Source organism: Neoarius graeffei, chromosome 4 (genome assembly GCF_027579695.1).
Source record: "Neoarius graeffei isolate fNeoGra1 chromosome 4, fNeoGra1.pri, whole genome shotgun sequence".
NCBI lineage: Eukaryota > Metazoa > Chordata > Actinopteri > Siluriformes > Ariidae > Neoarius > Neoarius graeffei.
Window position 1 is genome coordinate 35,227,013 of NC_083572.1, and position 27,078 is coordinate 35,254,090.

The 27,078-nt window shown below is 40.7% G+C and overlaps 1 protein-coding gene across 21 annotated transcripts in view; it reads left to right on the forward strand.

The window, feature by feature from the left end:
- chd6 (chromodomain helicase DNA binding protein 6) overlaps positions 1-27,078 on the forward strand; it is a 379,195-nt gene that overhangs the window by 141,802 nt on the left and 210,315 nt on the right. For 17 of the 21 annotated variants that reach the window (XM_060919167.1, XM_060919164.1, XM_060919158.1 and 14 more), the window contains 10 exons: positions 1,499-2,028; positions 13,788-13,932; positions 14,357-14,506; positions 16,189-16,254; positions 16,360-16,418; positions 22,377-22,494; positions 22,888-22,972; positions 23,058-23,194; positions 23,416-23,537; positions 24,640-24,883. In XM_060919167.1, the coding sequence (XP_060775150.1) occupies positions 1,499-2,028; positions 13,788-13,932; positions 14,357-14,506; positions 16,189-16,254; positions 16,360-16,418; positions 22,377-22,494; positions 22,888-22,972; positions 23,058-23,194; positions 23,416-23,537; positions 24,640-24,883 (1,656 nt within the window). Of the gene's footprint in view, positions 1-1,498; positions 2,029-7,596; positions 7,853-7,959; positions 8,029-9,178; positions 9,738-13,787; positions 13,933-14,356; positions 14,507-16,188; positions 16,255-16,359; positions 16,419-22,376; positions 22,495-22,887; positions 22,973-23,057; positions 23,195-23,415; positions 23,538-24,639; positions 24,884-27,078 lie in introns of those variants that run through there. The other 4 variants (XM_060919177.1, XM_060919175.1, XM_060919176.1 and 1 more) reach the window with 4 other exon arrangements.

A 27,078-nucleotide genomic window follows, 5' to 3' on the forward strand; every position in this document is an offset into this window, starting at 1 on the left:
ACTGTGACATCCACCTTCCTGATTTGCTGGCGTTGGTCATGTGACGCGACTGCTGAAAAACGGCGCGGACTTCCACCTTGTATCACCTTTCATTAAAGAGTATAAAAGTATGAAAATACTGCAAATACTGATGCAAATACTGCCTATTGTGTAGTTATGATTGTCTTTAGGCTTGCCATCCTTCCACTTGCAAGTGGTAAGTGATATACGCTGGGATCACACACACAGCGGCTCAGTCCCGAATCAGTGGTTGTGCACTTCACTCGCGCGCTCTGTGAGCTGCGCAAGGCCGGAGTGCGCACCCTCCAGAGGGCACTCGCTGTTCAGGGCGGAGTGATTTGGAGCGCAGGATGCCTGCGGAGCCGAGCGTATCCGTGTGTTGGTGTTGCTGTGTGCACGCAAATCGTGTATTGGTGTTGCTCTGTGCACACTAATCGTTTTAAAAACGTTAATCTGATGATCCGCTGATACGGTCTAATGTAAACATGGGCTGAGTCAAGCCTACCGTCACTGTGTAACCTGTCTCTCTGATTAAAGTTGTAGACTAACGCAAGCCGTAAATCACTTCACTCATGGTTCTCTTGCTAGCTGGGTGTGAACTGCGAGTCATTAGAGTGATCAAAGAATTTCCTGTTAGGGTGATCAATGGCAAATTTAAGATGCCATTCCTCTGGCAATCTGACTCTCTCTGCAAATTTAGGCATCTTAAAATGTTTTTATTAATGCCAAATAAAATATCCAGCACAAATTATATATGATAGACATAAATTAATAACTTATACATTTTATTTCAAACACATTTTTAGTTAGCGGGACTGCAGCTTATCACCGCTCCCGCCCGCGCACGCATATGTGCACTTCCGGTCCCGCCCGCACCCGCAATGAGCTTTCAAAATTTGTCCCGCGCCGCACTGCTTTGCAGCGGGTCCCGCGGGACTCCCGTGGGAGTGCAGGGCTCTAGAAGCAATTAAATAAAACATTCCTAAAAGCATAGGTATTTTTATGCATGGCTTTCCATTCTTTATATTATTAATTTCGATAGATCATGCAGTAAGATTGATGACAGTGAGCCAAGGCAACAACTTTCTGATTTACACTAATAAGGGTTTGCCATGATTAAACCATGTAGGCACCAATGGGAAAATATTTTAGTGCATTTTAGCTTGAAAAACTTTGAGTGAGGTTTCTGGTGGCTGAACTTCTCATACCTTAAATTTCGAGAAAGACCCTTGGTAAAGTCATGACTTACACCTCAAATTTTGGGTGTAATTTTATTAAAACTGCCATTCATTTAAATGGAATACATGGACCTTGATTTTTTAAAAGTTTTTTTTTTCAGAGGAGCAACATAGTATGTTGGATTTTTATGTTGCATTTAAAAATTGCATTGTGCAATCTGTATTAGTTTAGCCTTTTGAGCAGTAAACCAAAAATTGTTCATTGTTCTTGCATTTGACTGAACAGTTTATTTAGGCTTTTTTTTTTTTTTGTCTTACAGATGTCTGCCACGCACATTTTAATGCACACTTCAGCTACTTCAGCCACCACTGCATCTGAGCAGAATGCACAAACCACTTTTTCCATAGGCCATTTTGGCAAGGAGCAGATCCGCATCATTGATGGGCCATCTAACCACTGTGTGGCTCATGCAAAGCTCTCCGGAACAAGGGAAGTAATCCAAGGATCTAGCAGCCCCAGTCCCCACCTTTCTGTTTCACCAGTCAATAGTGAGGAGGATGATGGAGGAGGTGGGCCCAGGGTGAGGAAAAAACGCAAAAAAAAAGACAAGAAAGACACAAGAGAGAACAGAGAGTGTGACATTAGACCAAAGAAAAAGACGTTACAAAAAGAAGGGAAGGGGCTGCTCCTGAAGAAGTCGAAAGCACAGAAGGAGTTAAAAGAGACAAAGAAGGTGGAGGGGAAGGTAGTAAAGGATCCTAAAAAGGTCAAGAAAGTTCAAGAGGTCAAGTCAAAAACACAGGGAAAGGATGTGACCTCCCCACCAAGGCAACGTGGGAGAAAGCCAAAGTGAGTTGAGGATAAATTATGGCATTAAAGTATATTCATATGTGTGTAAGGAATAAGACTGGGTGTGCTTTTGTAGAAAAAATAATAAATGATATGGTGATGAAATGCCAAAACAACTCTAAAGTTGATTGTTTTCCTATAAATATTCAGCATTTATCGTTATGTTTAATGTCGTGAAATGTGCATGAGACAAGTTCCTAGTGTCACTTACATTATAATAACTGCAGTTGAGGCCAAAAGTTTACATACACCTAGGCTAAATATATTCAATCTGTTTTTCACAACTCCACACATTTCATAATACCAACAGTTTCAAGTGGCAAGTCAGTTAGGGCATCTACTTTGTGCACATCTGGGATAATTTTTAAAGGAACAGTCCACCATACTTCCATAATGAAATATGTTCTTCTCTGAATTGAGACAAGCTGATCCGTACCTCTCCGAGCTTTGCGCGACCTCCCAGTCAGTCAGACGCGCTGTCACTCCTGTTAGCAATGTAGCTAGGCTCAGCATGGCCAACGGTATTTTTTGGGGCTGTAGTTAGATGCGACCAAACTCTTCCGCGTTTTTCCTGTTTACATAGGTTTATATGACCAGTGACATGAAACAAAGTTCAGTTACACAAATTGAAACTTGGCGATTTTCTATGCTATGGAAAGTCCGCACTATAATGACAGGCGTATTAACACCTTCTGCGCGCTTCGACAGCGCATTAATACGTTCACTCCTGAGTGCAGGTATCAATGCGCTGTCGAAGCGCGCAGAAGGTGTTAGTACGCCTGTCATTATAGTGCGGACTTTCCATAGCATAGAAAATCGCCAAGTTTCAATTTGTGTAACTGAACTTTGTTTCATGTCACTGGTCATATAAACCTATGTAAACAGGAAAAACGCGGAAGAGTTTGGTCGCATCTAACTACAGCCCCAAAAAATACCGTTGGCCATGCTGAGCCTAGCTACATTGCTAACAGGAGTGACAGCGCGTCTGACTGACTGGGAGGTCGTGCAAAGCTCGGAGAGGTACGGATCAGCTCGTCTCAATTCAGAGAAGAACATATTTCATTATGGAAGTACGGTGGACTGTTCCTTTAAAATAAATCAATTATAGCTCTTCTACCAGGATGGTGCTGGTGAGGAGCCAGTTCTACCTTGGTGCCTTTTGAGAACTGGCCCACGTTTAAACAGGCTTGAAAACTGAACATTACGTAGCAGAATTTGTAGGTATTTCCATTGAAATATTACTGGGGTAATATCTGCAAGAAAAAAATCACCAGTGGACAGAACATATTTGCTTGCTTTTTGTAAATCTACTTTTAAAGTCATTACATCTTGCATTTGAAGATTGCCTGCCTATAGAGATTTCCAATTTTGCTCATGGTTTATCAAAATGGCAGCAAATTTCTTGCGTTAGCCCCTCCCAAGGCTACTGACATCAGTGGTTACAACTTTGGGACCAGCAATTATGTGGTGTCTTTTTTTGGTCAAAATGAGTAGAACCAGTTGTAGATTTGGCCCCGTGTCAGTGGAAAAGGGCTATTGGAGACAGATTTAGTTCAGCTGCAGTTCACTATAATAGAATTCCAGTGGATAAAAGATTTACATATACCAAGTTAACTTTTTCTTTAAACATAAATCAGTATTTTCAGAAATTGATATAAAGGGACAGAAACGATTGAAATCTGTCCAGTATTGAGTTAGAATACTATGACTACGTTCAGACTGCACCCTGAAACGACCCATATCCGATTTTTTTGCCCATATGCGACCTGTATCCGATTTGTTATTGACAATCTGAACGACACAGATCCGATTTTTTCACATGCGACCCAGGCCGCTTGGATATGTGGTCCTAATTCCGATGCATATCCGTTATTTTCACATGCAACTGCAGTCTGACCAGACAGGTCGCATTCATGCGACCTACACGTCATCAACAAAAGACAAACGTCACTATTCTGCGTTGGCTAATCCCGCCTCTTTGGTGGAAAACAACAACATTTGTACAGTTTTCAGAATTTAAATAGACTTTTATAGAATTGACCAAGCTAATGGTGGATTTGGTAGGGAGCTGGATGTTAAATCATCCTGTATTACAAGATTATAAGATTGTTCTGGAAATTTCCAGTAATTTGACACCTTCGGTCTCATTAGTCTGCTGCCCACATTAATCAGATTATTGTGTGAGTTCCGCCGCCGCCACACCACATCGCCAGGTCTCGCCTCATCTCCATGCTTTACTTGCAAACTTGAAGAGTGCGCTTTTTTTTTTGTTTACGTATTACGTAGATGTGCTTATTACGTGTCAATTTGCGCATGCGGGACACTTTTGGGTCGTTTTCCATTCATATTGGAGATCGCATACAAGTCTCATATAATTGGTAATGTGAACGGCCTAACAAAAAAATCGGATTTCACAACAAATCGGATATGGGTCGTTTCAGGTTGCAGTCTGAACATAGTGTAAAACCAGCAACCGCAAAATGGCTATACCATTTAATCCTACGGGGCAATCATCCGTGTCAAAGTAAATCACTTCTTTTCACCAATGACAGGCTCATATTGTTCTAAGTATCTGACAACATGTAAAGAGTCTCTACAGCAATATACCTGTGTGTTTTTACATCAATAACTGTAAAGAAACTGTAGAAAATTATCTATTTCTTAAGTAGTTGTTTTACCTTTCTTCTTCTGGTCTCCCTATTCAGTGCATGTAGTCAATTATCACATGGGGAGCTGTTTTCTGATGTTTACAAAAGAAGTCACACAGAATTCGTGAAGAAGACTATTTCCAAAGTAATGCCCAAATATTTTGCTGATTACAACAATATGGATGAGGCATTTGAATTTGATAACCATCTCTATTTATTTGAGCCAGAGTCTACAGATAAATAGCTTCAAGAAATTGAAGAGGGAACGAGGACAGAGAGAGGAGCACACTTTGCACTCTTCATTTAATCCCGGATAGCCTCTGTTATCTCTAAATGTATCGGATATGCAAATATTGGCATAAAAACGGTCTTATGTCAGGTCACGTAGTACCAAAGCATAACATAAATTTTATTACACTATAACACTTGTGCAACAATATTACCCAGATAATGTAAGCTTGCTGATATCACTTATTCCATAATTATAAATGACAACAGCTGAAAAGTGGAAATGGATAAATGTTGTGTGTTCATTGGTATTGATGATGACCATGACTGTTTCACTGGTTCTTAGCTGAATGTGTTCATGGGGGGCTGATGAGTATGATCTGGGCATGGAAATGTCTGCTGGAGATTGTCCACTTTGGGCCGGAGGGTGGCTGTGTGGAGGAGCTAGTTGCTCTCACTTTCTGCTCTGCCTGTTTACTATCAGCCAAGGCTCTGTGATGCTCTTCAATTGACTTGGTTCCTCTGCTGATTAGGCTGCACCATGATGCTCAAGCTTGGGCAAGGCTTTCCCAGATGTTGACAGGAATTTCAAGGCTTTTAAGGGTGGCCTTGAGGTTGTCTTTGAAGTGGAGCTTGGGACATCCAACTTGAGACTTGCCTTCTGTTAGCTCACCATATAGAAGTACCTTGGAGATGCGCTGATCATTCATGTGCAGGACATGTCCAGCCCATCTTGTTTGTCCCTTCTCAAGGTGGGTCTGTATACTGGGCATGTTGGCACAGGTGAGGATCTCTGTGTCAGGGATGTGATTCTGCCATTTGATTTTCATCAGCCTGTGGAGACAGGTTGAATGGAATTGGTTCAGCTGTTGGCCGTTTCTGCTGTATACACTCCAGGTTTCTCAGGCATTAAGGAGTGTAGTTATGACTCTGGCCTGGTAGACCTTAAGCTTGGTGCTGAGGCTGATAACCCTTTGTGCCTAAATATTTAGTCAGACCTCCTGAAAGCACAGCTGGCCTTGGCAATTCTACACTTGACCTCCTTGTCAATGTTGACGTGACATGTCAGGATGTTACTCAGGTATGTGAACTTGTCTACATCATTGAGCACTGTGCCGTTTACTGTGACACTTGTCAGGGCAGGGTTGGTACATGACTGTTTTTCTTAGTACTGGTGGTGAGGCTGAAGTTGTCACCTGACCCAAATAGCCTATCAGTAGGTGCTTGCATTGTCTGTTCACTGGTAACATGGAGAGCATAGTTGTGAGTGAAAAGGAAGTCTTGGATGAGTGTTTTACTGCTTGCAGTCAGCACTGATTTGAAGAGCTTCCTGTCTGTCCTGTAACTGATAACTGTCCCTTCCTCGCTGTCACGTAAAGCATCAATGAGCATGGCAGAACATATGTTGCAAAAAGATTGTTGGTGCGAGAATGCAGCCCTGCTTCACATCATCACTACGTTCAGACTGCAACCTGAAACGACCCATATCCGATTTGTTGTGAAATCCGATTTTTTTGTGAGGCCGTTCACATTACCAATTATATGAGACTTGTATGTGATCTCCAATATGAACGGAAAACGACCCAAAAGTGTCTCGCATGCGCAAATTGACACATAATAAGCACATCTACGTAATACGTAAACAAAAAAAGCGCACTCTTCATGTTTAATGATTTCTTTTTTGTTTGTTTGTTTAATTATCTGGTTAGTGTTAAAGTGTGAGGTCTCGTATGTGTTTTTGTTTCTGAACTGAAATGAAAACGTGTAGCCTGGTAACGAGGGTTGACTCTAATTTCTGTATAAGTGCACTACATGTTACTAGGAAGTAATGGATTTTTAAACTCTATATAGTGCACTCGAGCTTCAGTAGGCAGTCATTTGGGATACAGCCGCTGTATTACCAAACTCTTCAGGCTTAATAATTTGCACATATTTATTTCGTCATATTAATAAACTTTTTCTACATTTTTATAAATATTTATTTAGATTGTTTATAGCCAGCTGAATTCTGCAACTTCTCTCAGCACTGGCTCAAGGTGCATAAACACCAGTGCAGTTTGCTATGGAGATGAGGCGAGACCTGGCGATGTGGTTTTTGTGGCGGCGGCGGAACTCACACAATAATCTGATTAATGTGGGTAGCAGACTAATGAGACCGAAGGTGTCAAATTACTGGAAATTTCCAGAACAATCGTATAATCTTGTAATACAGGATGGTTTAAGTTATAAATCAGTTATAGAAACTGTTTTATTTAATCAGGCTAACAGATCAACATCCAGGTCCCTACCAAATCCACCATTACCTTGATCAATTCTATAAAAGTCTATTTAAATTCTGAAAACTGTACAAATGTTGTTGTTTTCCACCAAAGAGGCGGGATTAGCCAACGCAGAATAGTGACGTTTGTCTCTTGTTGATGACGTATAGGTCGCATGAATGCGACCTGTCCGGTCAGACTGCAGTCGCATGTGAAAATAACGGATATGCATCGGATTTAGGACCACATATCCAAGCGGCCTGGGTCGCATGTGAAAAAATCGGATCTGTGTCGTTCAGATTGTCAATAACAAATCGGATACAGGTCGCATATGGGCAAAAAAATCGGATATGGGTCGTTTCAGGGTGCAGTCTGAACGTAGTCCATGTGTCACTGGGAAGGCTTCTGATGTTTCTCCATCATCCTGTATGCAGACCGTCATGCCATCATGGAACTGGCGTATCATAGTAGTGAAGCATTCTGGACATCCAAACTTGGTCATAATCTTTCAAAGGCCCTCTCTACTGACTGAATCAAAGGCCTTTGTGAGCTTACAAAGGTGTTGTAGAGGTCCCTGTTCTATTCTTGGAACTTCTCTTGAAGCTGTCTTACCGCAAAAATCATGTCCACTGTGCCTCGACCAGCGTGGAAGCCTCACTGACTTTTGGGGCATTGTCCCTGAAAAATGAGGTGTGTGTGTGTGTGTGTATGTATATATATATATATATATATATATATATATATATATATATATATATATATATGTGTGTGTGTGTGTGTGTGTGTGTGTGTGGCAGCAGGGGTGCGGTTGAGCGTCGGCTGTGAATGGTGAGGAGTCAGATTGAACTAGCAGGTAACGTGATGAGGTACACCTGTGTATAATTACTAGCTGTCTATTAACGTGTTGCTGTGTGTCTTTCAGATAGCCAGTACCGAGAGAGAGAGCTGTATCTCCCCACGTGTGTGTTTGTGTGCGTGAACCTAGATAGCACTGAAAAGCGACAATAAACTAATAACACATCTTGAATTGCAGCATCTGTCTCCAGTTCTTCATTGCCCACTCTGATAAAGTTGTTACACTGGTGCTGAAACCTGGGACTTGAGGAACAAACACTGCCATGGAGTCCAAACCAGTCAAGGAGCTCCTCCAGACCCTCACTGCTGACCTCCAACAACAGCACCAAAACAGCACTATCCAACAAGCAGGTGCAGCGCTTCCAGGCCTTATGTGAGCCCCAGGTGAAGGACTAGGAGGTGGTGTGGAGCTTGGTCCAGTCAGTGGGTACTCCAGCGATTGCTCCTGCGGTCAATGTTCCTGTGCAGCTGGTCAAGATGGGGCCTCAAGATGACACTGAAGCCTTTCTCAAACTGTTTGAGTGTGTTGCGGAGGTGAGCTTCTGGCCAACCTCGCAGTGGGCAGCGCGCCTGTTACCATTCCTGTCAGGGAAAGCACAGCTCGTGGCTTGGCAGCTCCTGGCCACCAGCATGCTGGAGTACTTGGACCTGAAGCCGGCTATACTGCAACGAGTCAGCTGCGGCCTGGAAGAGCATCACAACTGGTTCCGTACACTGGCCTACAGCAAAGTTGGCCACCCGTTTGCGTTCACACAGCAGGTCCGAGATGCCTGCCAACAGTGGTTGTGGGCAGGCGAGTGCAATTTGGAGGACGTCATCAATCGCATGACACTGGAGCAGTTCGTCGCCCAACTGCCAAGCAAGACCTCGACGTGGATTCAGTGTCGCCACGCGGCGTTGAGGAGGAGGCAGATCAGTTGGTAGAGGATCACCCGATGGTGTTTCCAAGAGCAGGCACTCCCACAATTTCTCTCCCCCTCTCTCGCTTATTTCCACTTTCTCCCCCTCCCTCTCTCCCTCTGTCTCCTTGCCCCTTGTCTACCCCAGGCCCATGGAAATGGGGGCCAATTACCCTGAAACCTGTCCCCGCATTTGACTGTCATCGTGTTTCTCTTCTCCCTTCCGTGTCTGTCTTGCCATTAACCCTCTCTCTCTCTACAGGTGGACTCATCCATGCCCACCAAAATCAGGAGTGAACCCGGGCAGGTCTGTCGGCGCGGAGGGAAGGCTGGGACTTCCCGGAATCAGCACATCCGCAAGGAAGTGGGGCTGCTGATTCGGATTCCTGATGCACCACAGGCTTCCCCTGATTGAGCAGGAACATACAGAGTCTCTGAGTATTTAAGGGGCTACAAATCAGACTTTGGTGGATTCTGGTTGTAAACAGACCACCATGCATCAAAGTCTGATTCATTGCGGGGCATTGGGAAATGCATGATTGGTGAAGGTCAGGTGTGTGCACGATGACATTCACAGATATCTGCCAATGCCCATCACTATTCAGTTCCAGGGAGAAAAGCATAGTGTGGAGGCGGCTGTTGGTCCGAGCCTCACCCATCCACTTATCCTGGGAACAGCTTGGCCGGGGTTTAAAACATTAATAAAACAGTTAGTAGTGGGTGGGTCCTGTAGTAGTATGTCATGGGGAAATCCCACCGCAATGTTAGCTGGGGAGGTGGTCCCAGGGCCGGCTGCATCAGCTCTGCATCATGATGACACGGTGAGTAGGAAGGGCCCTCCTCTCTCTCTCTGGGGAATCCCTTAAGGGATTTCCCATTGGAACAGATATGTGCTGAGTCTCTGAGACACATTTTTGGCCAAGTGAAAGTAATTGATGGCTGAATCCTCCAACCTAACGTTGCGCTTTCTTTTCCATATTTTTGTATTATTGAGGATAGGCAATATTGAGTGACACAGGACACTCTAACTAAGGAAGACATGACACAGTTGTTGGTCCCAAAGAGACATAGGGAACTACTCATCATAATCCTATGGCTGGGCACTTGGGTCAGGATAAAACAATCATCTCATGGCTTGTTTCTATTGGTCAGTGATTCGCACCGATGTCTGCCAGTCGTGTGCGACTTGTTGTGAATGCCAGCTGGTAAATCCAGTGGCCACACCAAAAGTTCAATCAGCTCAGCTTTGTTTGATGGCTTGTGACCATCCATCTTCCTCTTGATCATATTCCAGAGGTTTGCAATGGGGTTCAGGTCTGGAGATTGGGTTGGTCATGATGGGGTCTTGATCTTGAGGTCCTCTATCCACACCTTGATTGGCCTGGCTGTGTGGCATGGAGCACTGTCCTGCTGGAAAACCCAATCCTCAGAGTTAGGGAACAGTGTCAGAGCAGAAGGATGCAAGTTTTCTTCCAGGATAACCTTGTACATGGCTTGATTCATGTGTCCTTCATGAACAAAAATCTGTCCCATTCCAGCCTTGCTGAAGCACCCCCAGATCATCACCGATCCTCTACTAAATTTCACAATGGGTGTGAGACACTGTGGCTTGTAGGCCTCTCCAGGTCTCCATCTAACCATTATATGACCAGGTGATGGGAAAAGTTGAAAATCGGACTCCTCAAAGAAGACCTTACTCAAGTCCTCTACAGTCCAATCCTTATGGTCTTTAGCAAACCTCAGCCTGGCTCTTCTTTGTTTCTCATTGATGATAGGCTTTTTTTTTTAGCTTTGCATGACTTCAGCCCCACACAGAGGAGCCTGTTTTGAACTGTCCTTGCCGTGCACTTAATCCCAGCTGCCATTTGCCATTCTTTTTGTAGGTCACTTGATATCATCCTACGGTTGTTGAGTGACATTCGAAGGAGTTGATCATCCTGGTCAGTGGAGAGTCGTTTTCGATGTCTGCCATTCTGTAACTTTGTTGTCCCTGATGTCTGCTGCTTGACCTTGTTCTTATGAAATGTCATCTTTGAAATTTTGAGGATGGAAGCAACCTGACGCTCACTGTATCCCTTTGCCAGTAAACACAGAATTGAACCCTTCTTTTTCTCACTCAACTTTTCTTTTTAATTCTTTTGGCATGATGAATAGATATTTTTGTATTCTAATTAAATTTAAGGTACTGCTAGCACTGCTTTTGCAATTGCAAGAGGATAGTGCTGACCACAGCAGTGGTTTTTATATTTTTCCTCATTAAGTAAGATTTGGTTCAGATGATCACCTAATCAGTACCTCATTAAGTAAAATGAGGTGTGCTTGTGTTGGAATTCCAGCAAGACACTGGAATGAAATGGCTGCCCTACGTAGAGATGCTGAATTAAGGAAAAAATGAAGTGGTCACATCATTTTTTCCATAGCTGTGTGTATATGTGTGTGTGTGTGTTCATACACACACACACACACACATATATATATATATATATATATATATATATATATATATATATATATATATATATATATATGGCTCAAAACATCATTTTTACAAACAACCAGCTTAGTGAGTGAATGCTTTTTGACATTATCCTGCTTTGCTTTCATGTGTATTCCATGTAAGGTCAACAAAATAACTTTAGCTGACTTTACATCCACTATGTTTGCAGCAGGTCTCTCCACTGTTAGAACAGTAGTTTTCTTCAAGAAAAGGTGTTTTGGTGTAGTATTTCTTCTCCTATCTGTTTGGCAGTAGTTATCCCAATAAAAATGGTCACTGCAAACAGTCTGCAAGGTCCATTGTATGAACACGTGTGTTTACATCCATCCTAGCACATCTAGCCACAACTTAAGTGTGTCTCTGTCCCCTAAAAGCAGTCTGTGAAAACCTAGAAAAGTGCTGCGACATATTTTGTTGCTACAATTTGGAAATGGGCTAACATGATGCTTTTTTTAAATTATTTATGTTAGATCACAGTAAGCTATGGTGCTATGGTTCAACTCTGTAACATGACTCCATTCTTTCACTCATATTTACACTGTTGCCTTCCAGCAACAGGCTAACTCCCATAAGATTTCAGAGGCTTATTGCATGTGGGTTTTCTGATGTTTACAAATATTTGGTTATTACTTTAGAAATAAATTATGAATTCTGCATGACTTCTCCTTTTGTAAACATCAGAAAACAGCCCCTGTGCAATAATCAACTACATGCACTGCATGAGGTGCTGTATCTGAGACCGGAAGAAGAGAAAAGTAAAACAATGGCTCTAGAAACAGTCATTTTCTCCAGTTTCTTTACAGTTATTAAGGTCAAGAGACAGATGTATCTCTGTATGGATTTTTTTTTCACATTGTCAGACAATTATAATATGAGTCTGTCAGTGGTGAAAAGAAGTGGTTTACTCTGATGTGGATTATTTCCCCATAGGATTACATTGTATAACCATTTTGCAGTTACTGGTTGTAACATTCTAACTCAATACTGGAGTCATTTTTGTCTCAAATGTTTTTTCAATCATTTTTGTCTTGAGTAAATATTTGGATCCAAAGAGTTTAAAAAAATTGGGCCCAGGTTAGAAAAATCCCAGAATTTTCCCTTTAAAAGCTTTTAATTGGCCAGTTATAATTAGGAATTAATTGGGAGTGCAGCTATAGCTGTTAGGGGTCCTACTTGAGAGACAGTGTCTTTTTGCCCTTAATACAGTGGGACAATCCAAGCAACTTAGCCAAGACTACAGGGAAAAAAAATGTCCACAAGTCTGGTTAGGAGCAATTTCCAAACAGTTGAAGCAACCGTGAGCATCTATATAAAATGATTGTATGCAAATATAAAAGTATTGAGACCACAGAGACACTGCATCTTTCAAGAAAGAGGCACAAATTATCTCCCAAGGATGAATGAACTTTGGTCCAAAAGGTTCAACTGAAGGCCAATAGAAACTAGAAAAGTACTGGAGAAGGAGTTGAAATCGTCAGGTATGAAAGTGAAGAGTGCTCCTATCTCTCTGTCCTCTCTTCAATTTCTCTGCGCTATTTATCTGTATATTCTGGCTCAAATAAATAGAGATGGCCATCAGATTCAAATGCCCATCCATATTGTTGTAATCAGTGAAATATTCAGTCATTACTTTGGAAATTGACTTCATGAATTCTGTGTGACTTTTCCTGAAGCATCAGGTATGAAAGTATGTTCCACCTGTCGGGAGGAATGAGCAAAAATGCCCAGAAGTATTGTGAGAAGCTTGTGGAAGGCTATCCCAAGCATTTGATCCAAGTTCAAGCAATTAAAATGCAATGCAAATACAAACGAAATGTTTTTAACCCGCTGAATATCTGAAAAAAAAGCTGAAAAGCTGCAATAAATCTTTGCTGTTCTTTTGAAATTACCTCTGATGGAAATAATTATTTGACTTAATACAGCAAAATAAATGTGTGGAGTTATGAAAAATTTATTTTGAATGTCTTTAGCCTAGGCATTTGTAAACCCTTGGTCTCAACTATGAAATCAATTTTTCTTTCACCCCGCTCTTTTTTCTTATCATATTAGAATGAGCCCGTTGGTATAAACCTGTGAATTACAGCCACCACTACTGTCAAAGCTGTGCTATTATTATTAAAAAGTTAATTAGCACCTTCTGACCAGTCAAATTTAAGAATTCAGCAGTGTGGTATAATACTAGAATTAAAGACGTGTCAAGCTTTTATCTGCTTTCGTTAGAAACAACCCTGGTCATTAATCTCTAGTATGATGCCACTATGATACGATAAAGCTTCATACTTAAGATACATAATTATATGATACATGTGATACTGTACATAAAGTTTCATATTCTATTAATTTTATTCTAACTCATTTTACCCATATTGTGCAGAGAGCAGAATGTTGTCCCCCTGGAGAAAAGGAAAAAAGGGAAGCGGAAAAGTGATGCACCGCAGGAAGCGGCCGAGAGCGATGATACGGCCTCACTTTGTACACTGGCTACAGGAGAAGAGAGCACAGACCCTATGGACAACACTGTGAGTACATGTTTTCTTTGTCATTCCTGCAGTTCATTCTTTCCATGCATTTCATTTAATGCTGTTTTGTCTCCTAGACATTGATTATTAAAAGGCAGAACCTTTACCTAGCTTCTGTCTTTCCTGGTTTGTATGCTGTTGCTTTGTTGTGTGTGTGTAAATCTGTGTGAAGAAAGAATTTAGCACCTACGTAAATATGACAAAAGTGGCAGAGTAGATGAAAATGACTTCTTAGGGTCTGATCTGACAACCAAGAAATTGGCTTTCTGATCTGACAACAGAGAAATTGGCTTCTCTCTCTCTCTCCTTCTATCACTCCTTTTGCATATGTTCTTACTTCTTTCTTCGTCCCTTTCTCTCTGGTGACTCACTGACTCTCAAACTTTCATTGGTCTTGTTCTTTATGTCTTTCACCTGTCTGTAGAAGAGGAGATCAGGGCGTCAGGTGAAGCGTAGGAAATACAATGAAGATCTAGATTTTAAGGTTGTGGATGATGATGGTGAGACCATTGCTGTGCTGGGAACAGAGCGAATTCCCACTCTCTCCTCCTCTACCCTTGCTTGGCAAGCAGAGGTAACTGCAGTGTCTCCCACCATTCTTTTTTATCATACATCTGAAATACTTCTGCCTTCCCGCCCACTTTCACAAATGTACACATGCAGAATCACGTGCTTGTTACATTTTCATATAACTAGTCTTATTATTTAACATGATTTAGAATAGTACCAAAAATCAAAAAGATTACCTGTACATGAATACCTATACCTGACCACAGTTTTTAAATGGGGATAGCTCTAATATTGAAGAGCAAACTGAATAACATATGTACCGCTCTAGTGGGCAAGCAGAGTGTTTTTGCTAGCCAACAGGTTGTGTTTAGCTAGCTAGCTAAATTTAGCCACAAAGAGCTAAGAAATGGAAATAAGGTTTAATCAAAAACATTAGTTACAGTAGCATTGCACACCCAGCCATCATTTGTATTGTACATTACATCTTTTCAAGTAAGCACAGGGTCACTCCAAAAATGTAAATTTTCCAGGAGCAAGGAGCCTAATTTCAACTTTATGAAAATGTTAAGTGTAAACAATAATACAAATCTTACATTACGTCACAGAAATACTCCTGGTCTTTGCTTGAAGTTTGAAATACAGAAAGTTATTCAAGCATGATATCATGACACTGCGTAGCCCCACAGCTTAAACCACCCATAATTCAAATCTCAAATGCCACCAAACTAAAAGTCCGAATTGTATGAATTTTTTGACAAATCAGAAGCAGGTCTGAGTTCAGTGACCTTCCATGAAGCCAGATTTTTGAAAGAAATTACCATGACTTTACCGGCAAATTCTCAACTTATTCATCGGCTGTTTGTCAAAAAAACAGTAAGTACATAAGATTACATCCAAAAATTCCAGTTAAAACTGTGAAAATGGGAAGCCTTATGTTAATTGTTTCCAGAGGTTCTGCTGATTTCTCTGGTCTCAAATGCATTTGAGATAGACTGCCACACAGTGGAAACATGTATTGTGTTCAGACAAATGAGTATTCCAGGTTTTTTTCTGTAAGAAATAGACGCCATGTGCTCTGGATTAAAGACAAAAAAGGCCATCCAGACTTTCACCAGCAACAAGTCCAAAAGCCAGGGTCTGTCATGGTATGTGGTTGTGTCCAGTGCCCTTGGCAAAGGTAACTTACACTTCTGTGATGGCAGCACTAATACAGAAAAGTACATTGAGATTTTGGAGCAACGTGAAAAATGCAAGTTTTTCAACACAAGAAGATAAACTTCATATCTTTAAGCCAAGGTGTGATGTTCTTTTTATTATATAGACACATTCACAAACAAAAAGTACCCAACTTTATCAAGATAATTCATTGACTTCCTCACAAGTGGCATATAGAGATTTATGTCACGGTTTTGAATCTCCATGTCTTGGATGTATCTTGGATGAAAAATATGAGTGGTATATTTCCCAGTATTTATATTCCCAGTATTTATATTTCCCAGTCACTCGTATACATATAATATATTAGTGTATTTCCATTTTAATCTTGTCCTTCATCTTTATAGTATCTTAGTTGGAATTACCTTAACTTGATTTTATATTATCCTCAGCAGACACAAACAAAATGCCTCATCTACCTCTACATTTGTAACCTAACTTGCTTATGGAAACCCACATTACTGACTTTTTTTGTAGTGGAAAATGTATAATTACTATATCATAATGTATAGCTTTTCTTTTTTGTCTCAGGAACCCCCTGAAGATGAAGCCAACATCATTGAAAAGATTCTTTCTGTACGGACTATTAAGAAGGAGGTAGCCTTTCTTCTTTTTTGGATTGTTTTAATAGCTGTTTTAATGTAGTATTTGAAGTGTTTAATAACATGTTCCTCATTTATTTTATATTTCCCATCATTTTAGACTTTCCCTGGAGAACCAGTTGAAGAGTCAGAGGAGTTTTATGTTAAGTACAGAAATTTGTAAGTCTAATGCCTAACTCTAATGGTAAAATTGGTGGAAACTACTTATGTTCCGTCAAAAATTATTTCATTCTTTTTTTTTTTTTAATAATGGTATTTACTTTCTAAAATGTACCTTGCAAAACTACCAAATATACATTCAAATCAACACAGAAATGGTTTTGAAAACACAAAATTTGTATTTTGCAATGGCTACCCCAGTCCCTGAATTTGTAAATCAGTGGTCTGAATCTGAGAAGGAAGTCTTTAAAAAAAAAAAAGACTTTGCCCACCTGAGCAGGGAGGAAGCATCATGTTTACTACATGATGTCACAGGTTTGAATGAATCACCCAGTGTTTAAATGCCAATAATTCTCCACTATTCAATAAAAGTAAATTTAGTTGCAACTTATAATTCCCAACCTGCACTCAGTAAAAGCCCCTGCAACGTCAAATTACCACTTACAAGTCGAATGCAGCATTAAGGCTCATTTATGCTCACCGTTAAATACGTATATGGATATGGATGGAGCCTTCTGTCCGTACTCTGTGTTAAGTCCAACCATATTTGTGCACATTTTCTGAAAACTTACAGATATGGATGAACTGGGGAAGTATGACTGGAAATTGTGGGGGCAGTGTTGCCAATAGTTCAAATGAGACACAATGGAGAAATTTTTAAAATTGCTGAACTTTTTGAGGAGAGTTTATGCAATTTAGTAAGAAATTTTAGACTTAAATATGATGTCAACAAGGCTGCCTCTGATTTTGCTTCTTTCTTAACTCTAACTCTGAGCTGCCCTCTAGTGGATGTATTGCTTAACATCCATGCCATCTTAAAGGTGGTATGGAAGTACTAGTTCATCTCAATTACAGTATCATGAAAAAGTTGAATAATTTCCAACAGTTATTTAAGAAAGTGAAAATTTAATGTATTCTAGACTCATTACACATAAACTAAAATGTTTCAAGCATATATTTTAATTTTGATAATTATGGCCTACAGCGCAAAAAATCTCAAAATATGAGAGTATTTCATTTCAAGCTTGAGTAAAATAGTATAAATACAGTGTATCCCTCACTCTATTTCAGTACACGCAACCACAATCATGGGGAAGACTACTGACTTGACAGTTGTCCAAAGGACAGTCATTGACACCCTCCACAAGGAGGGTAAGCCACAGAAGGTCATTGCTTAAAAGGCTTGCTGGAAAAGGTGCACAAGCAACAGGGATGACCACAAAATTGAGAGGCTTGTCAAGAAACATCGATTCAAGAACTTGGGAGAGCTTCACAAAGAGTGGACTTAGGTGGGTGTCAGTGCATCAAGAGCCATCATGCACAGATGTCTTCAGGGCAGGGGCTACAACTATCGCATTCCTAATATCAAGCCACTTCTGAACCAGAGACAATGTTAGAAGCATCTTACCTGGGCTAAGGAGAGAAAGAACTGGACTGTTGCTCAGTGGTCCAAAATCCTCTTTTCAGATGAAAGTAAATTTTGTATTTCATTTGGAAATCAAGGTTCTAGAGTCTGGAAGAAGAGTGGCGAGGCACAGAATCCAAGGTGTTTGAAGTCCAGTGTGAAGTTTCCACAGTCTATGATGATTTGTGGTGCCATGTCATCTGCTGATTTTGGTCCACTATGTTTTGTCAAGTCCAAAGTCAATGCAGCTGTCTACCAGGAGATTTTAGAGCCCTTCGTGACAAGCTTTATGGAGATGCTGATTTCCTTTTCCAGCAGGACTTAGTACCTGCCCACAGTGTCAAAACTACCATCAAATGGTTTGCTGACCATGATATTACATAGAGGATCTATGGTGTATTGTCAAGAGGAAGATGAGAATCACCTGACCTAAAAATACAGACGAGCTGAAGGCTGCTATCAAAGCAACCTGGGCTTCAATAACACCTTACCAGTGCCACAGACTGATCGCCTCCATGCCATGATGCATTGCTGCAGTAATTCATGGTAAAGGAGCCCCAACAAAGTATTGGGAGTGTGTAAATGAACATACTTTTCAGAAGTTGGCCATTTCTGTATTGTAAATCCTTTTTTGATTGGTGTTAGGAAGTATTCTAATAATTTGAGATACTGGATTTCTGATTTTCATGAGCCAGAAGCCATAATCATCAAAATTAAAACAAAAACAAAAAAAGACTTGAAATATTTCACTTTACATGTAATGAATATAGAATATATGAAAGTTTACCTTTTTGAATTAAATTACAAAAAAAAACTTTTTCACAATATTCTAATTGTTTGAGATGCACTAGTATTTGGGCAGTGACCATTATATCATTTGAAACAGACTTACTTATTTTTGGACATAAATGGAGCATACTGTAAATGAGCCTTTAGTATACCACTGATGATGGGGAGATACAAAATTTTGATAACATTAAAAAAAAAAAAAACCTTAAACTGGTCCTGTAATGGACGGGGAGCTGGTGCTGCTTAGTACCTCACTGAGCAGCTGAGCAACAGTATTCTATACTAAGTGTAAGTAAAGAGGACTTGGACTTGCTTGAAATTCTTGAAGACCTTTCACCTCTCATCCGAAAGGCTTCTTCAGTTCTGTCTGAGTAGTGGGGAGTTCCAGGTATTTATTCTCCAGTGGACCAAAAGCAAGCCGAAGGAGAGTTGTTGAGGTCACATAGGTCATTGAGTCATCCTGTAGGTGTAGGTCACTGGGGGCTGGGTGTGAACAGTATTGGCAGCCTAGAGAGTCAGGATGATCTGTGGGTCATTGGCTCTCTCTGCCATCATGTGAATCATTGAAGTCAGCTGAGTATTAGGGCCTCTGCATGCTCTTGCGACAAGGCTTTCGCAGATAGCTTTTCGCAGACAGTTGTAATTTATCGTTGAGCGGGGAGTAATAGGCGTGCGTGATGTTATTCACCGCCACAACACAAGGGGGCGCGAAGTCGCAAAATCGCTAGGAGTAGTTGGTGGGTGTGGTTAGTGGAGTGTTTATCCTCCGGTTACTTATAATGACTAGAACTGGAGTCGTATAGATGTACGTACTTCCTCACTTCCTCGATCAACCGCTCTTCGTGCTGCTCCATCTTCGCTCGTGTTTTTAAAAATGGCAGTAGTGAAAACAAAACAAACCGGGAAAGTAGGGAAGCGGAAGTGCGTGTACAGCAGATGTAGAGTGGACCAATCAGAGCCCTCTTGTCTGTGACGCTTCTGCGGTGGTCACAATTTTTGGGAGGTGCGTGCAGAGTGTCTGCGAAGGGGGGGGGGCTACGCAGGCGCCATCTGTGACGCCATCTGCAAGGACTGTGTTGTCAGCATAAATTGGCCTTTAGTGTGCATATATATTCAGTTTTCTGGGAAGTGTACCAAAGACTGCATTGTAGGTGGCTGATAAGTGGTGTCTCAGACCACCTCCTCTGTTCAGTGATGGTCGTTCCAGGTTGGTGAAGATGGCTTCTTTTACTACTGTTTCAAACCACCAGTCTTCTCTGGCTAAAATGTGTACGTTGCAGTCCTGAAATGAATGTCCTTTGTTACTGAGATGAAGATAGACTGCAGAGTACTGGCCTGAGGAACTGACTCTCCTGTGTTGAGCCATGCGCCAATGAAGCAGTTGTTTCGTTTCCCCAATGTACAGGTCCGTGCATTCCTCACTGCATTGAATTGTGTACACTACGTTGTCCTGTTTGTGTCTGGGTATTCTGTCCTTAGGGTGGACCAATTTCTGTGTCAGAGTGTTACTGGGTCTGAAATGTACAGGAATATTGTGTTTGTAGAAGATCCTCCTGAGTTTCTCAGATAGTCCAGAAATGTAGGGAATGACAATGTTCTTGCGTTTTTTGCTGTTTTCTTCCCTGTCCATTATGTTTCTTTTTCTGGTCTTGATGAAAGCCCAGTTGGGATACCCGTACTTCTGAAGTGCTTCCTTGATGTGTTTTTGCGCCTTCTCTTTTCCCTCTACCATTGCAGGAATGTTCTAAACTCTGTGATGTAAGGCCCTAATGACCCCCAATTTGTGTTCCAGTGGGTGGTGAGAGTCAAACAGTATGTACTGGTCTGTGTGTGTGGGTTTCCAGTAGACCTCAGTGCTAAGGCTTCTGTCTTGTTTGATGTACATGCCGCAGTCCAAAAAGGCTAGGTTGTTTCCCCTGATGTCCTCCCAAGTGAACTTGTTGTTGATATCCACTGCATTAATGTGCTCTGTGAAGGCTTCCACCTCATGGGTTTTGATTTTAACCCAGGTGTCGTCCACATACCTGAACCAGTGGCTGGAAGCGACTCCTGAAAAAGTGGTCAAAGCTTTGTTTTCCACTTCCTCCATGTATAGATTAGCCACTATAGGGGACACTGGTGAGCCCATGGCACATCCATGCTTCTGTCTATAGAAACATTTGTTGAACTGGAAATAGGCAGTGGTCAGGCAGAGGTCAAGCAGGATGCCTTCTTTAGCACCTAGAGTTTTACTATGACCTGGATGACTAAGAACCTTCACAGACATAAAGAGGACTTATTAACGCTTATATGCAAGCCATTACAGTAGTCTAGAAGAGATTAAATTTAAAGATGTTTACTTTCTTTTTCATAAAAAGTAGCTAAGTAACTATGCAGGACTTATGAAAACATATATTGAAGCCATCACCACAGTCTATAAGAGATTTAATTTAAACATGTGCTTTCTTTTTCTCCAGTTCATGTAAGGAAATAAATGTTTTTATTTTAGCAATTGCTCCAAGTCGAAAGAAGCTGCTCTCTGCAACACAGTATCATAGAAACAGACACCCAGGTGTTATGGTGTTCTGCCATATTGGATTTTCCATCAGCAAAACCTTTTTTTTCCGCTCCTCCTCCTTCACATTTTGTCCAGTTATCATCAAATGTGTACCACAGCATTGTGAAATCATCTCCAAAAAGTTGTTTCTCTGATTTTTATAATACAGGATGATTTGTTCATAATATGCAAATTAATTTGATAGCAAAGTCACCAAGCAGGAAATGAAGGGATATCTCAGTAACCATGTGACCTATTCTGACCACACTTTGTAGATAACTGAAGGACCTCACCCCAAGAGACTTCAAGAAGGTTTATTTATGTTCACCTCTAGGTGGTGCTGTAATTCACAAATCCGTAAAACTGCTCATACCTTCTGAACCACTCAACATCCAATCAAGAGTTTTGGTTCTGTTGCTTCCCTTGATGATACTGAGTGTTCTTGATGTAATGAATTTGTTATTTCTCAAACAAAGTCAGTGATTTTGAATTGTACTTTTTTCTTTTTTTTTTTACACTTTTCTTCTCTTCTACAAGTTTTTGTCCAATAACCAATTTGGAAGAGAGTTCCAGGAAACCAACCTAGAATAAAGTTGTTTCTCAGAATTTTTTAAATTTTTATTTATTTATTTATTTATTTATTTATTTATTTTTTTTATGATGGATGGTTCATTTATAATGCCCAAATGAATTTAACCGTGAAGTCACCAAACATGATGTGAAGGCATATCTCAGCAATGATGTGATGGATTTTGACCAAACATTGTAGATGAGTAAATATCCTTGTCCTAAGGGATGCCATGATTTTTTAAAAACATTTTTAATACTCCAATGACTGTGTGTGTGCGCGTGCGCGCGCTATAATTTACAAATTAGCAAAACTGTTCATAACTGCAATCATATTTCTTCTTTTTCTTGATTCCCTGAAAGGCGCTGAGAGTTCTTCATGTAAGGAACTTGTGATTTGCTAAACAGGGTGTCAGCTATTGTGAAATTGAATTAAAGCATTTTTTTTATTCTACTCCTATAAATTTGGTCCAATATTCAATACATTTTTCTGTCAGTATCATGAGACCAGTTGGAACAAAGCTAATTTCTCAGATTTTGATATGCCAGATATCTTGCCCTTATCCTGTAAATTAATTTGCACCATATAAGAAATGAGGGCATATTTCAGCAATAGAATATAAAATGCTGTGTGCTGCTGCTTTGTTGCTTTTGTTGCTAGTTCCTACCTTCACTGTAAATGGGCAACATTGGAGGAGCTGGAAAAGGACCCACGTATCCACCAAAAAATCAAGCGCTTCAGGAACAAACACGCACAAATGAAGCATATTTTCTCAGAGGTAAGGTTGACTTTCTGCAAATTGTATATATAAATTTGTTAATTCATTACTCAGGTTCATTGTCTGTGTGTATTGTGTGTAGATATGCATGAACCAAAGTAGTTTAACCTTTTTAATATGCTGATTTTTATATAGAAAAACTATCTGGCATGTATTGTTATAATATGGAACATGCTCAAAAAATAAATATAACTGAATCCTAAATGTAATGAAAATGCATGAATTTGTGACAACAAAAATAACATTTAGAATGAAGTGCAGTTATGGGTGTTCACGTGCAAGTTTCCATGTATTGTTAGCCATAGCATTTTTAAGTTACTTAGGTGGTGTTTTTAAATTAATTGTATTTTTTATGGTGCTCTGTGTCATTAATATTATTTTCAACCTTTCTAGCTGGATGAAGACCTCTTTAATCCAGACTATGTTGAAGTAGATCGGGTTTTGGAGATCGCGATCACTACAGACACAGAAACTGGAGAGGGGAGTATCATTGTCGTAGTAATAAAGTATGAATACAATCTGTGTCTTAGACTGCTGTTAGAAGTCATTGCATGTGTACTAGCAGGAGGTGACACACTACCTGGTAAAATGGTGTTCTCTATCCTATGAGGAAAGCACGTGGGAACTGCAGGAGGATGTAGACCCCGTGAAGATTCGTGAGTTTGAAGAGCTCAAGAAAATACCAGAACGCACACCTGTTGTAAGATTTTGCATTGAATTCATCTGAACTGAATTTGCGTCCAGAGTGTATCATGAAGACACATGGTTCTGTTCACATTTTACATTTTTATTTTACCTATAGATAATGCATTTTTGTAACTAACACAGCATTACATGTAATGCAGTGTCTTCCTATATGTAATGCTATACTCTAAAATATTTCTCAATATTTATATACTTCCTCTCATTGTGTCACTGTAGGAGAGGCCTTCACCAGAGCAGTGGCAAAAGCTTGAAAAGTCTCGTGAATACAGAAATGGCAACCAACTCAGAGAATACCAGCTAGAAGGCATGAATTGGCTCCTTTTCAATTGGTACAATAGGTAATAATGGACTTGGTTTCACAAAAATCATACTCTTTGAAAGCTTCTAAAGTTTGAACCAAATTGCCTGTCACTGACAAACTAAGGCAATAGTTCTTTTCAGCCTCACTGTTTGAAAGTACATTTTGGCAAGATTGGTGTTCAAAATAAAAATGAGCTATCTACACTCACTGAACAATTTATTAGGAAAGAAACATTTCGAACACCATTACAACACCTCTACCAGCCTGGACTGTTGACACAAAATAGGTTGGGTCTATGGATTCATGCTGTTGGTGCCAAATTTTGACCCTACCATCTGTGTGCCTCAGCAGAAATTGAGATTCATCAGACCAGGCTACTTTTTCCAGTCTTCAGCTGTCCAGTTTTGGTGAGCCTTTGCCTACTGAAGCCTTGGCTTTTTGTTCTTAGCAGACAGATTTGGAACCCAACATGGTTTTCAGCAGTTGTAGCCCATCTGCCTCAAGGTTCGAAGTGTTGTGCATTCTGAGATGCTTTTCTGCTCAACACAATTGTACAGAGTGGTTATCCAAGTTGCTGTAGCCTTTCTGTTAGCTTGAACCAGTCTGGCCATTCTCTGTTAGCCTCTCTCATCAATAAGGCATTTCTGTTTGCAGAACTGATGCTCACTATGTTTTTTCGATATTGCACCATTCTGAGTAAACTCAAGGGACTGCTGTACATGAAAATCCCAGGAGATCAGCAGTTATAGAAATACTCAAACTAGCCTATCTGGCACCAACAATCATGCCACAGTCAAAATCACTGAGATCATATTTTTCCCCATTCTGATGGTTGGCGTGAACATTACCCAAAGCTACTGGCCCATATCTGCATGATTTTATACATTGCACTGCTTGCCACATGATTTGCTGATTAGATAACTGCATGAATGAGTAGGCATATAGGTGTTCCTAATAAAGTGTTCAGTGAGTGTATATCTTAGAATACAAGTTAAAAGCAACTTTACTCTCAAATAGGTATGACAGTACTAGGAAATTACAATTTTAGGTGGACTTAATTATTAACAGTAACACTCATACACAAAATTAATTTGTCAAATGTAATTAAAAAAATTGCATCACATCATCTTCCTTTCTAGGAAAAATTGTATCTTAGCTGATGAAATGGGCCTTGGAAAAACCATCCAGTCCATAACATTCCTCTATGAGGTCTTCCTTATGGGTTTGAGAGGTCCCTTCCTAATCATCGCTCCTCTATCCACCATTACAAACTGGGAGAGAGAGTTCCGCACATGGACGGAGATTAATGTAATCGTTTATCATGGTAGCCAGATCAGCCGTCAGATGATCCTGCAGTACGAGATGTGTCACAAAGATGAACAGGTATATTCAATTCAATTCAATTTTATTTGTATGATGCTTGACACAATGATTTGTATTCATTTTCATAATGAACAAGCCAGAGCTGAATGTGGCAAGGAAAATGTTCCTGAGAAAACATAAGGAAGAAACCAGAAGAGGAGCCAGACTCAAAAGGGAACCCTTCCTTTTCTGAGTGACACCTGATAATAGGATTAGTCTATGGTTCTAAGGTACAAGTCTAAATGTGTGATTATCCATTGGGCACAAAGAAAGGGTCACAATTTCAGAAGATCCAAACAGAACAAGTGTCAGGATGAATCTGGAAGGCTTGGAGAGCAAGAGGTGCTATAGCAGGAGTGTCAGGTCCAGGTACAGAGATCACATTAAAAAGAAGGAGTGCATGTATAGCTCAGCAAAGAGAGAGAACAAGAGAGCAGTTTTAAAAATTGAGACTGTGTCTTAGTCCCAAAGACTAACTAGAAGTCTAATAGCTTGGGATCTCTGTAGGGAAAAGTTATTGTCCCATGCTATAGTCTTTATTATGCCAGGTATTACAAAGAATTTGCACCTTTTGCTCAAATTAGGCATGGTGGATGATAACAGACCATAGTTTTGCTCAGGTACTGTGTGGAGCAAAACCATCCAGTGTGTTGTAGGTCTTAAGTAGTATTTTATTATCAGTGCCAAATTTTACTTTGAGCTAGTTTTTTATCTATTTTTAAATTATGTTTCTCAGCTAAGCAATGGTTTTGAGATGAAAATAGGTTATCCTAGTAATATTATCCACTTGAGCTTCAGACTAGAGACTGGAGTCAACAATCACACCAAGGTCTTTCACATGCTGTAATAGAAAGGTCATCCAGCATCATTATACAATCACACAGCTTACTTTTAACTGCTTGTGTCCCTACTAGAATACCTCTGTCTTGTTGGAATTAAGTATGAGGAAGTTACTCAGCATCAGGGTTAATATAGTTAATGCAAACTAAGAAATCAGTGAAAAAACAATTTCCTTAACTGAAATTAAAATAAAAACAACGATTTTCAAAAATGGGAATACTAAATAAAAACTACAATGAACAATGCAGCACAAAATAAAATGAAATAGAATTGCAGGTAAAGTCAGCTTAGTTTTGTTTCATTTTCCCCTGCGAGACAGTAAGGGTGTTTTTTCTGGCAGAAAACCGCTAGCAGGATGCTGGAGAGTGCTTAATCAAAAAATAGTTTGAAACATGTCAACACTCTAACTGCCGTTTGATTGGTTGCCTCAAAAGGAGCAACAGTACAATTGTTTGTCTGAAAAAGAGCAGCTCAAAGTGCTTGGAGTGGCCACACAAAAATGGCGGAGCACTGTGAAAAAAGATGCTGGGTCCAGCGCTTTTTCTCTAGGTGGTCACCTGTGGCAGCATACACTCTCCTCCTTGGGAACAAATGAAAAAAGATGCTGGTGCTCAGAAAAAAACATGCTCACCTTCCACAAGTAAGAATTCAAATTCAAAACATTATTTTGGCTATTTACGGTATTTTGGCTCTGCTCATTTTCACATGGCACGCTAATAAAGGGTTATGTATATCATCTCGTCTTCTTCCACTTTATCTGGGGCCGGGTTGTGGAGGCAGCAGTCTGAGCATGGAAGCCCAAACTTCCCTTTCCCCAGACACCTCGGCCAGCTCCTTGGGAAGAACACCGAGGTGTTCCCAGGCCAGCCGAGAGACATAGTCCCTCTAGCGTGTCCTGGGTCTTCCCCGGGGCTCCTCCGGGGGGACATGCCTGGAACACCTCCCCAGGGAGGCGTCCAGGAGGCATCCAAAAAAGATGCCCGAGCCACCTCAGCTGATTCCTCTCGATGTGGAGGAGCAGCGGCTCTACTCCGAGCTCCTCCCGAGTGACTGTGCTTCTCACCCTATCTCTAAGGGAGCTGCAAAGGAAACTCATTTCGGCCGCTTGTATCCGTGATCTTGTTCTTTCGGTCATTACCCAAAGTTCATGACCATAGGTGAGAGTCGGAACGTAGATCGACTGGTAAATTGCGAGCTTCGCCTTTTGGCTCAGCTCCTTCTAAACCACGACGGACCGGTAAAGCGACCGCATCACTGCGGAGGCTGCACCGATCCACCTGTCGATCTCACGCTCTATCCTTCCCTCACTCGTGAACAAGATCCCGAGATACTTAAACTCCTCCACTTGAGGCAGGACTTCTCCACCAACCTGGAGA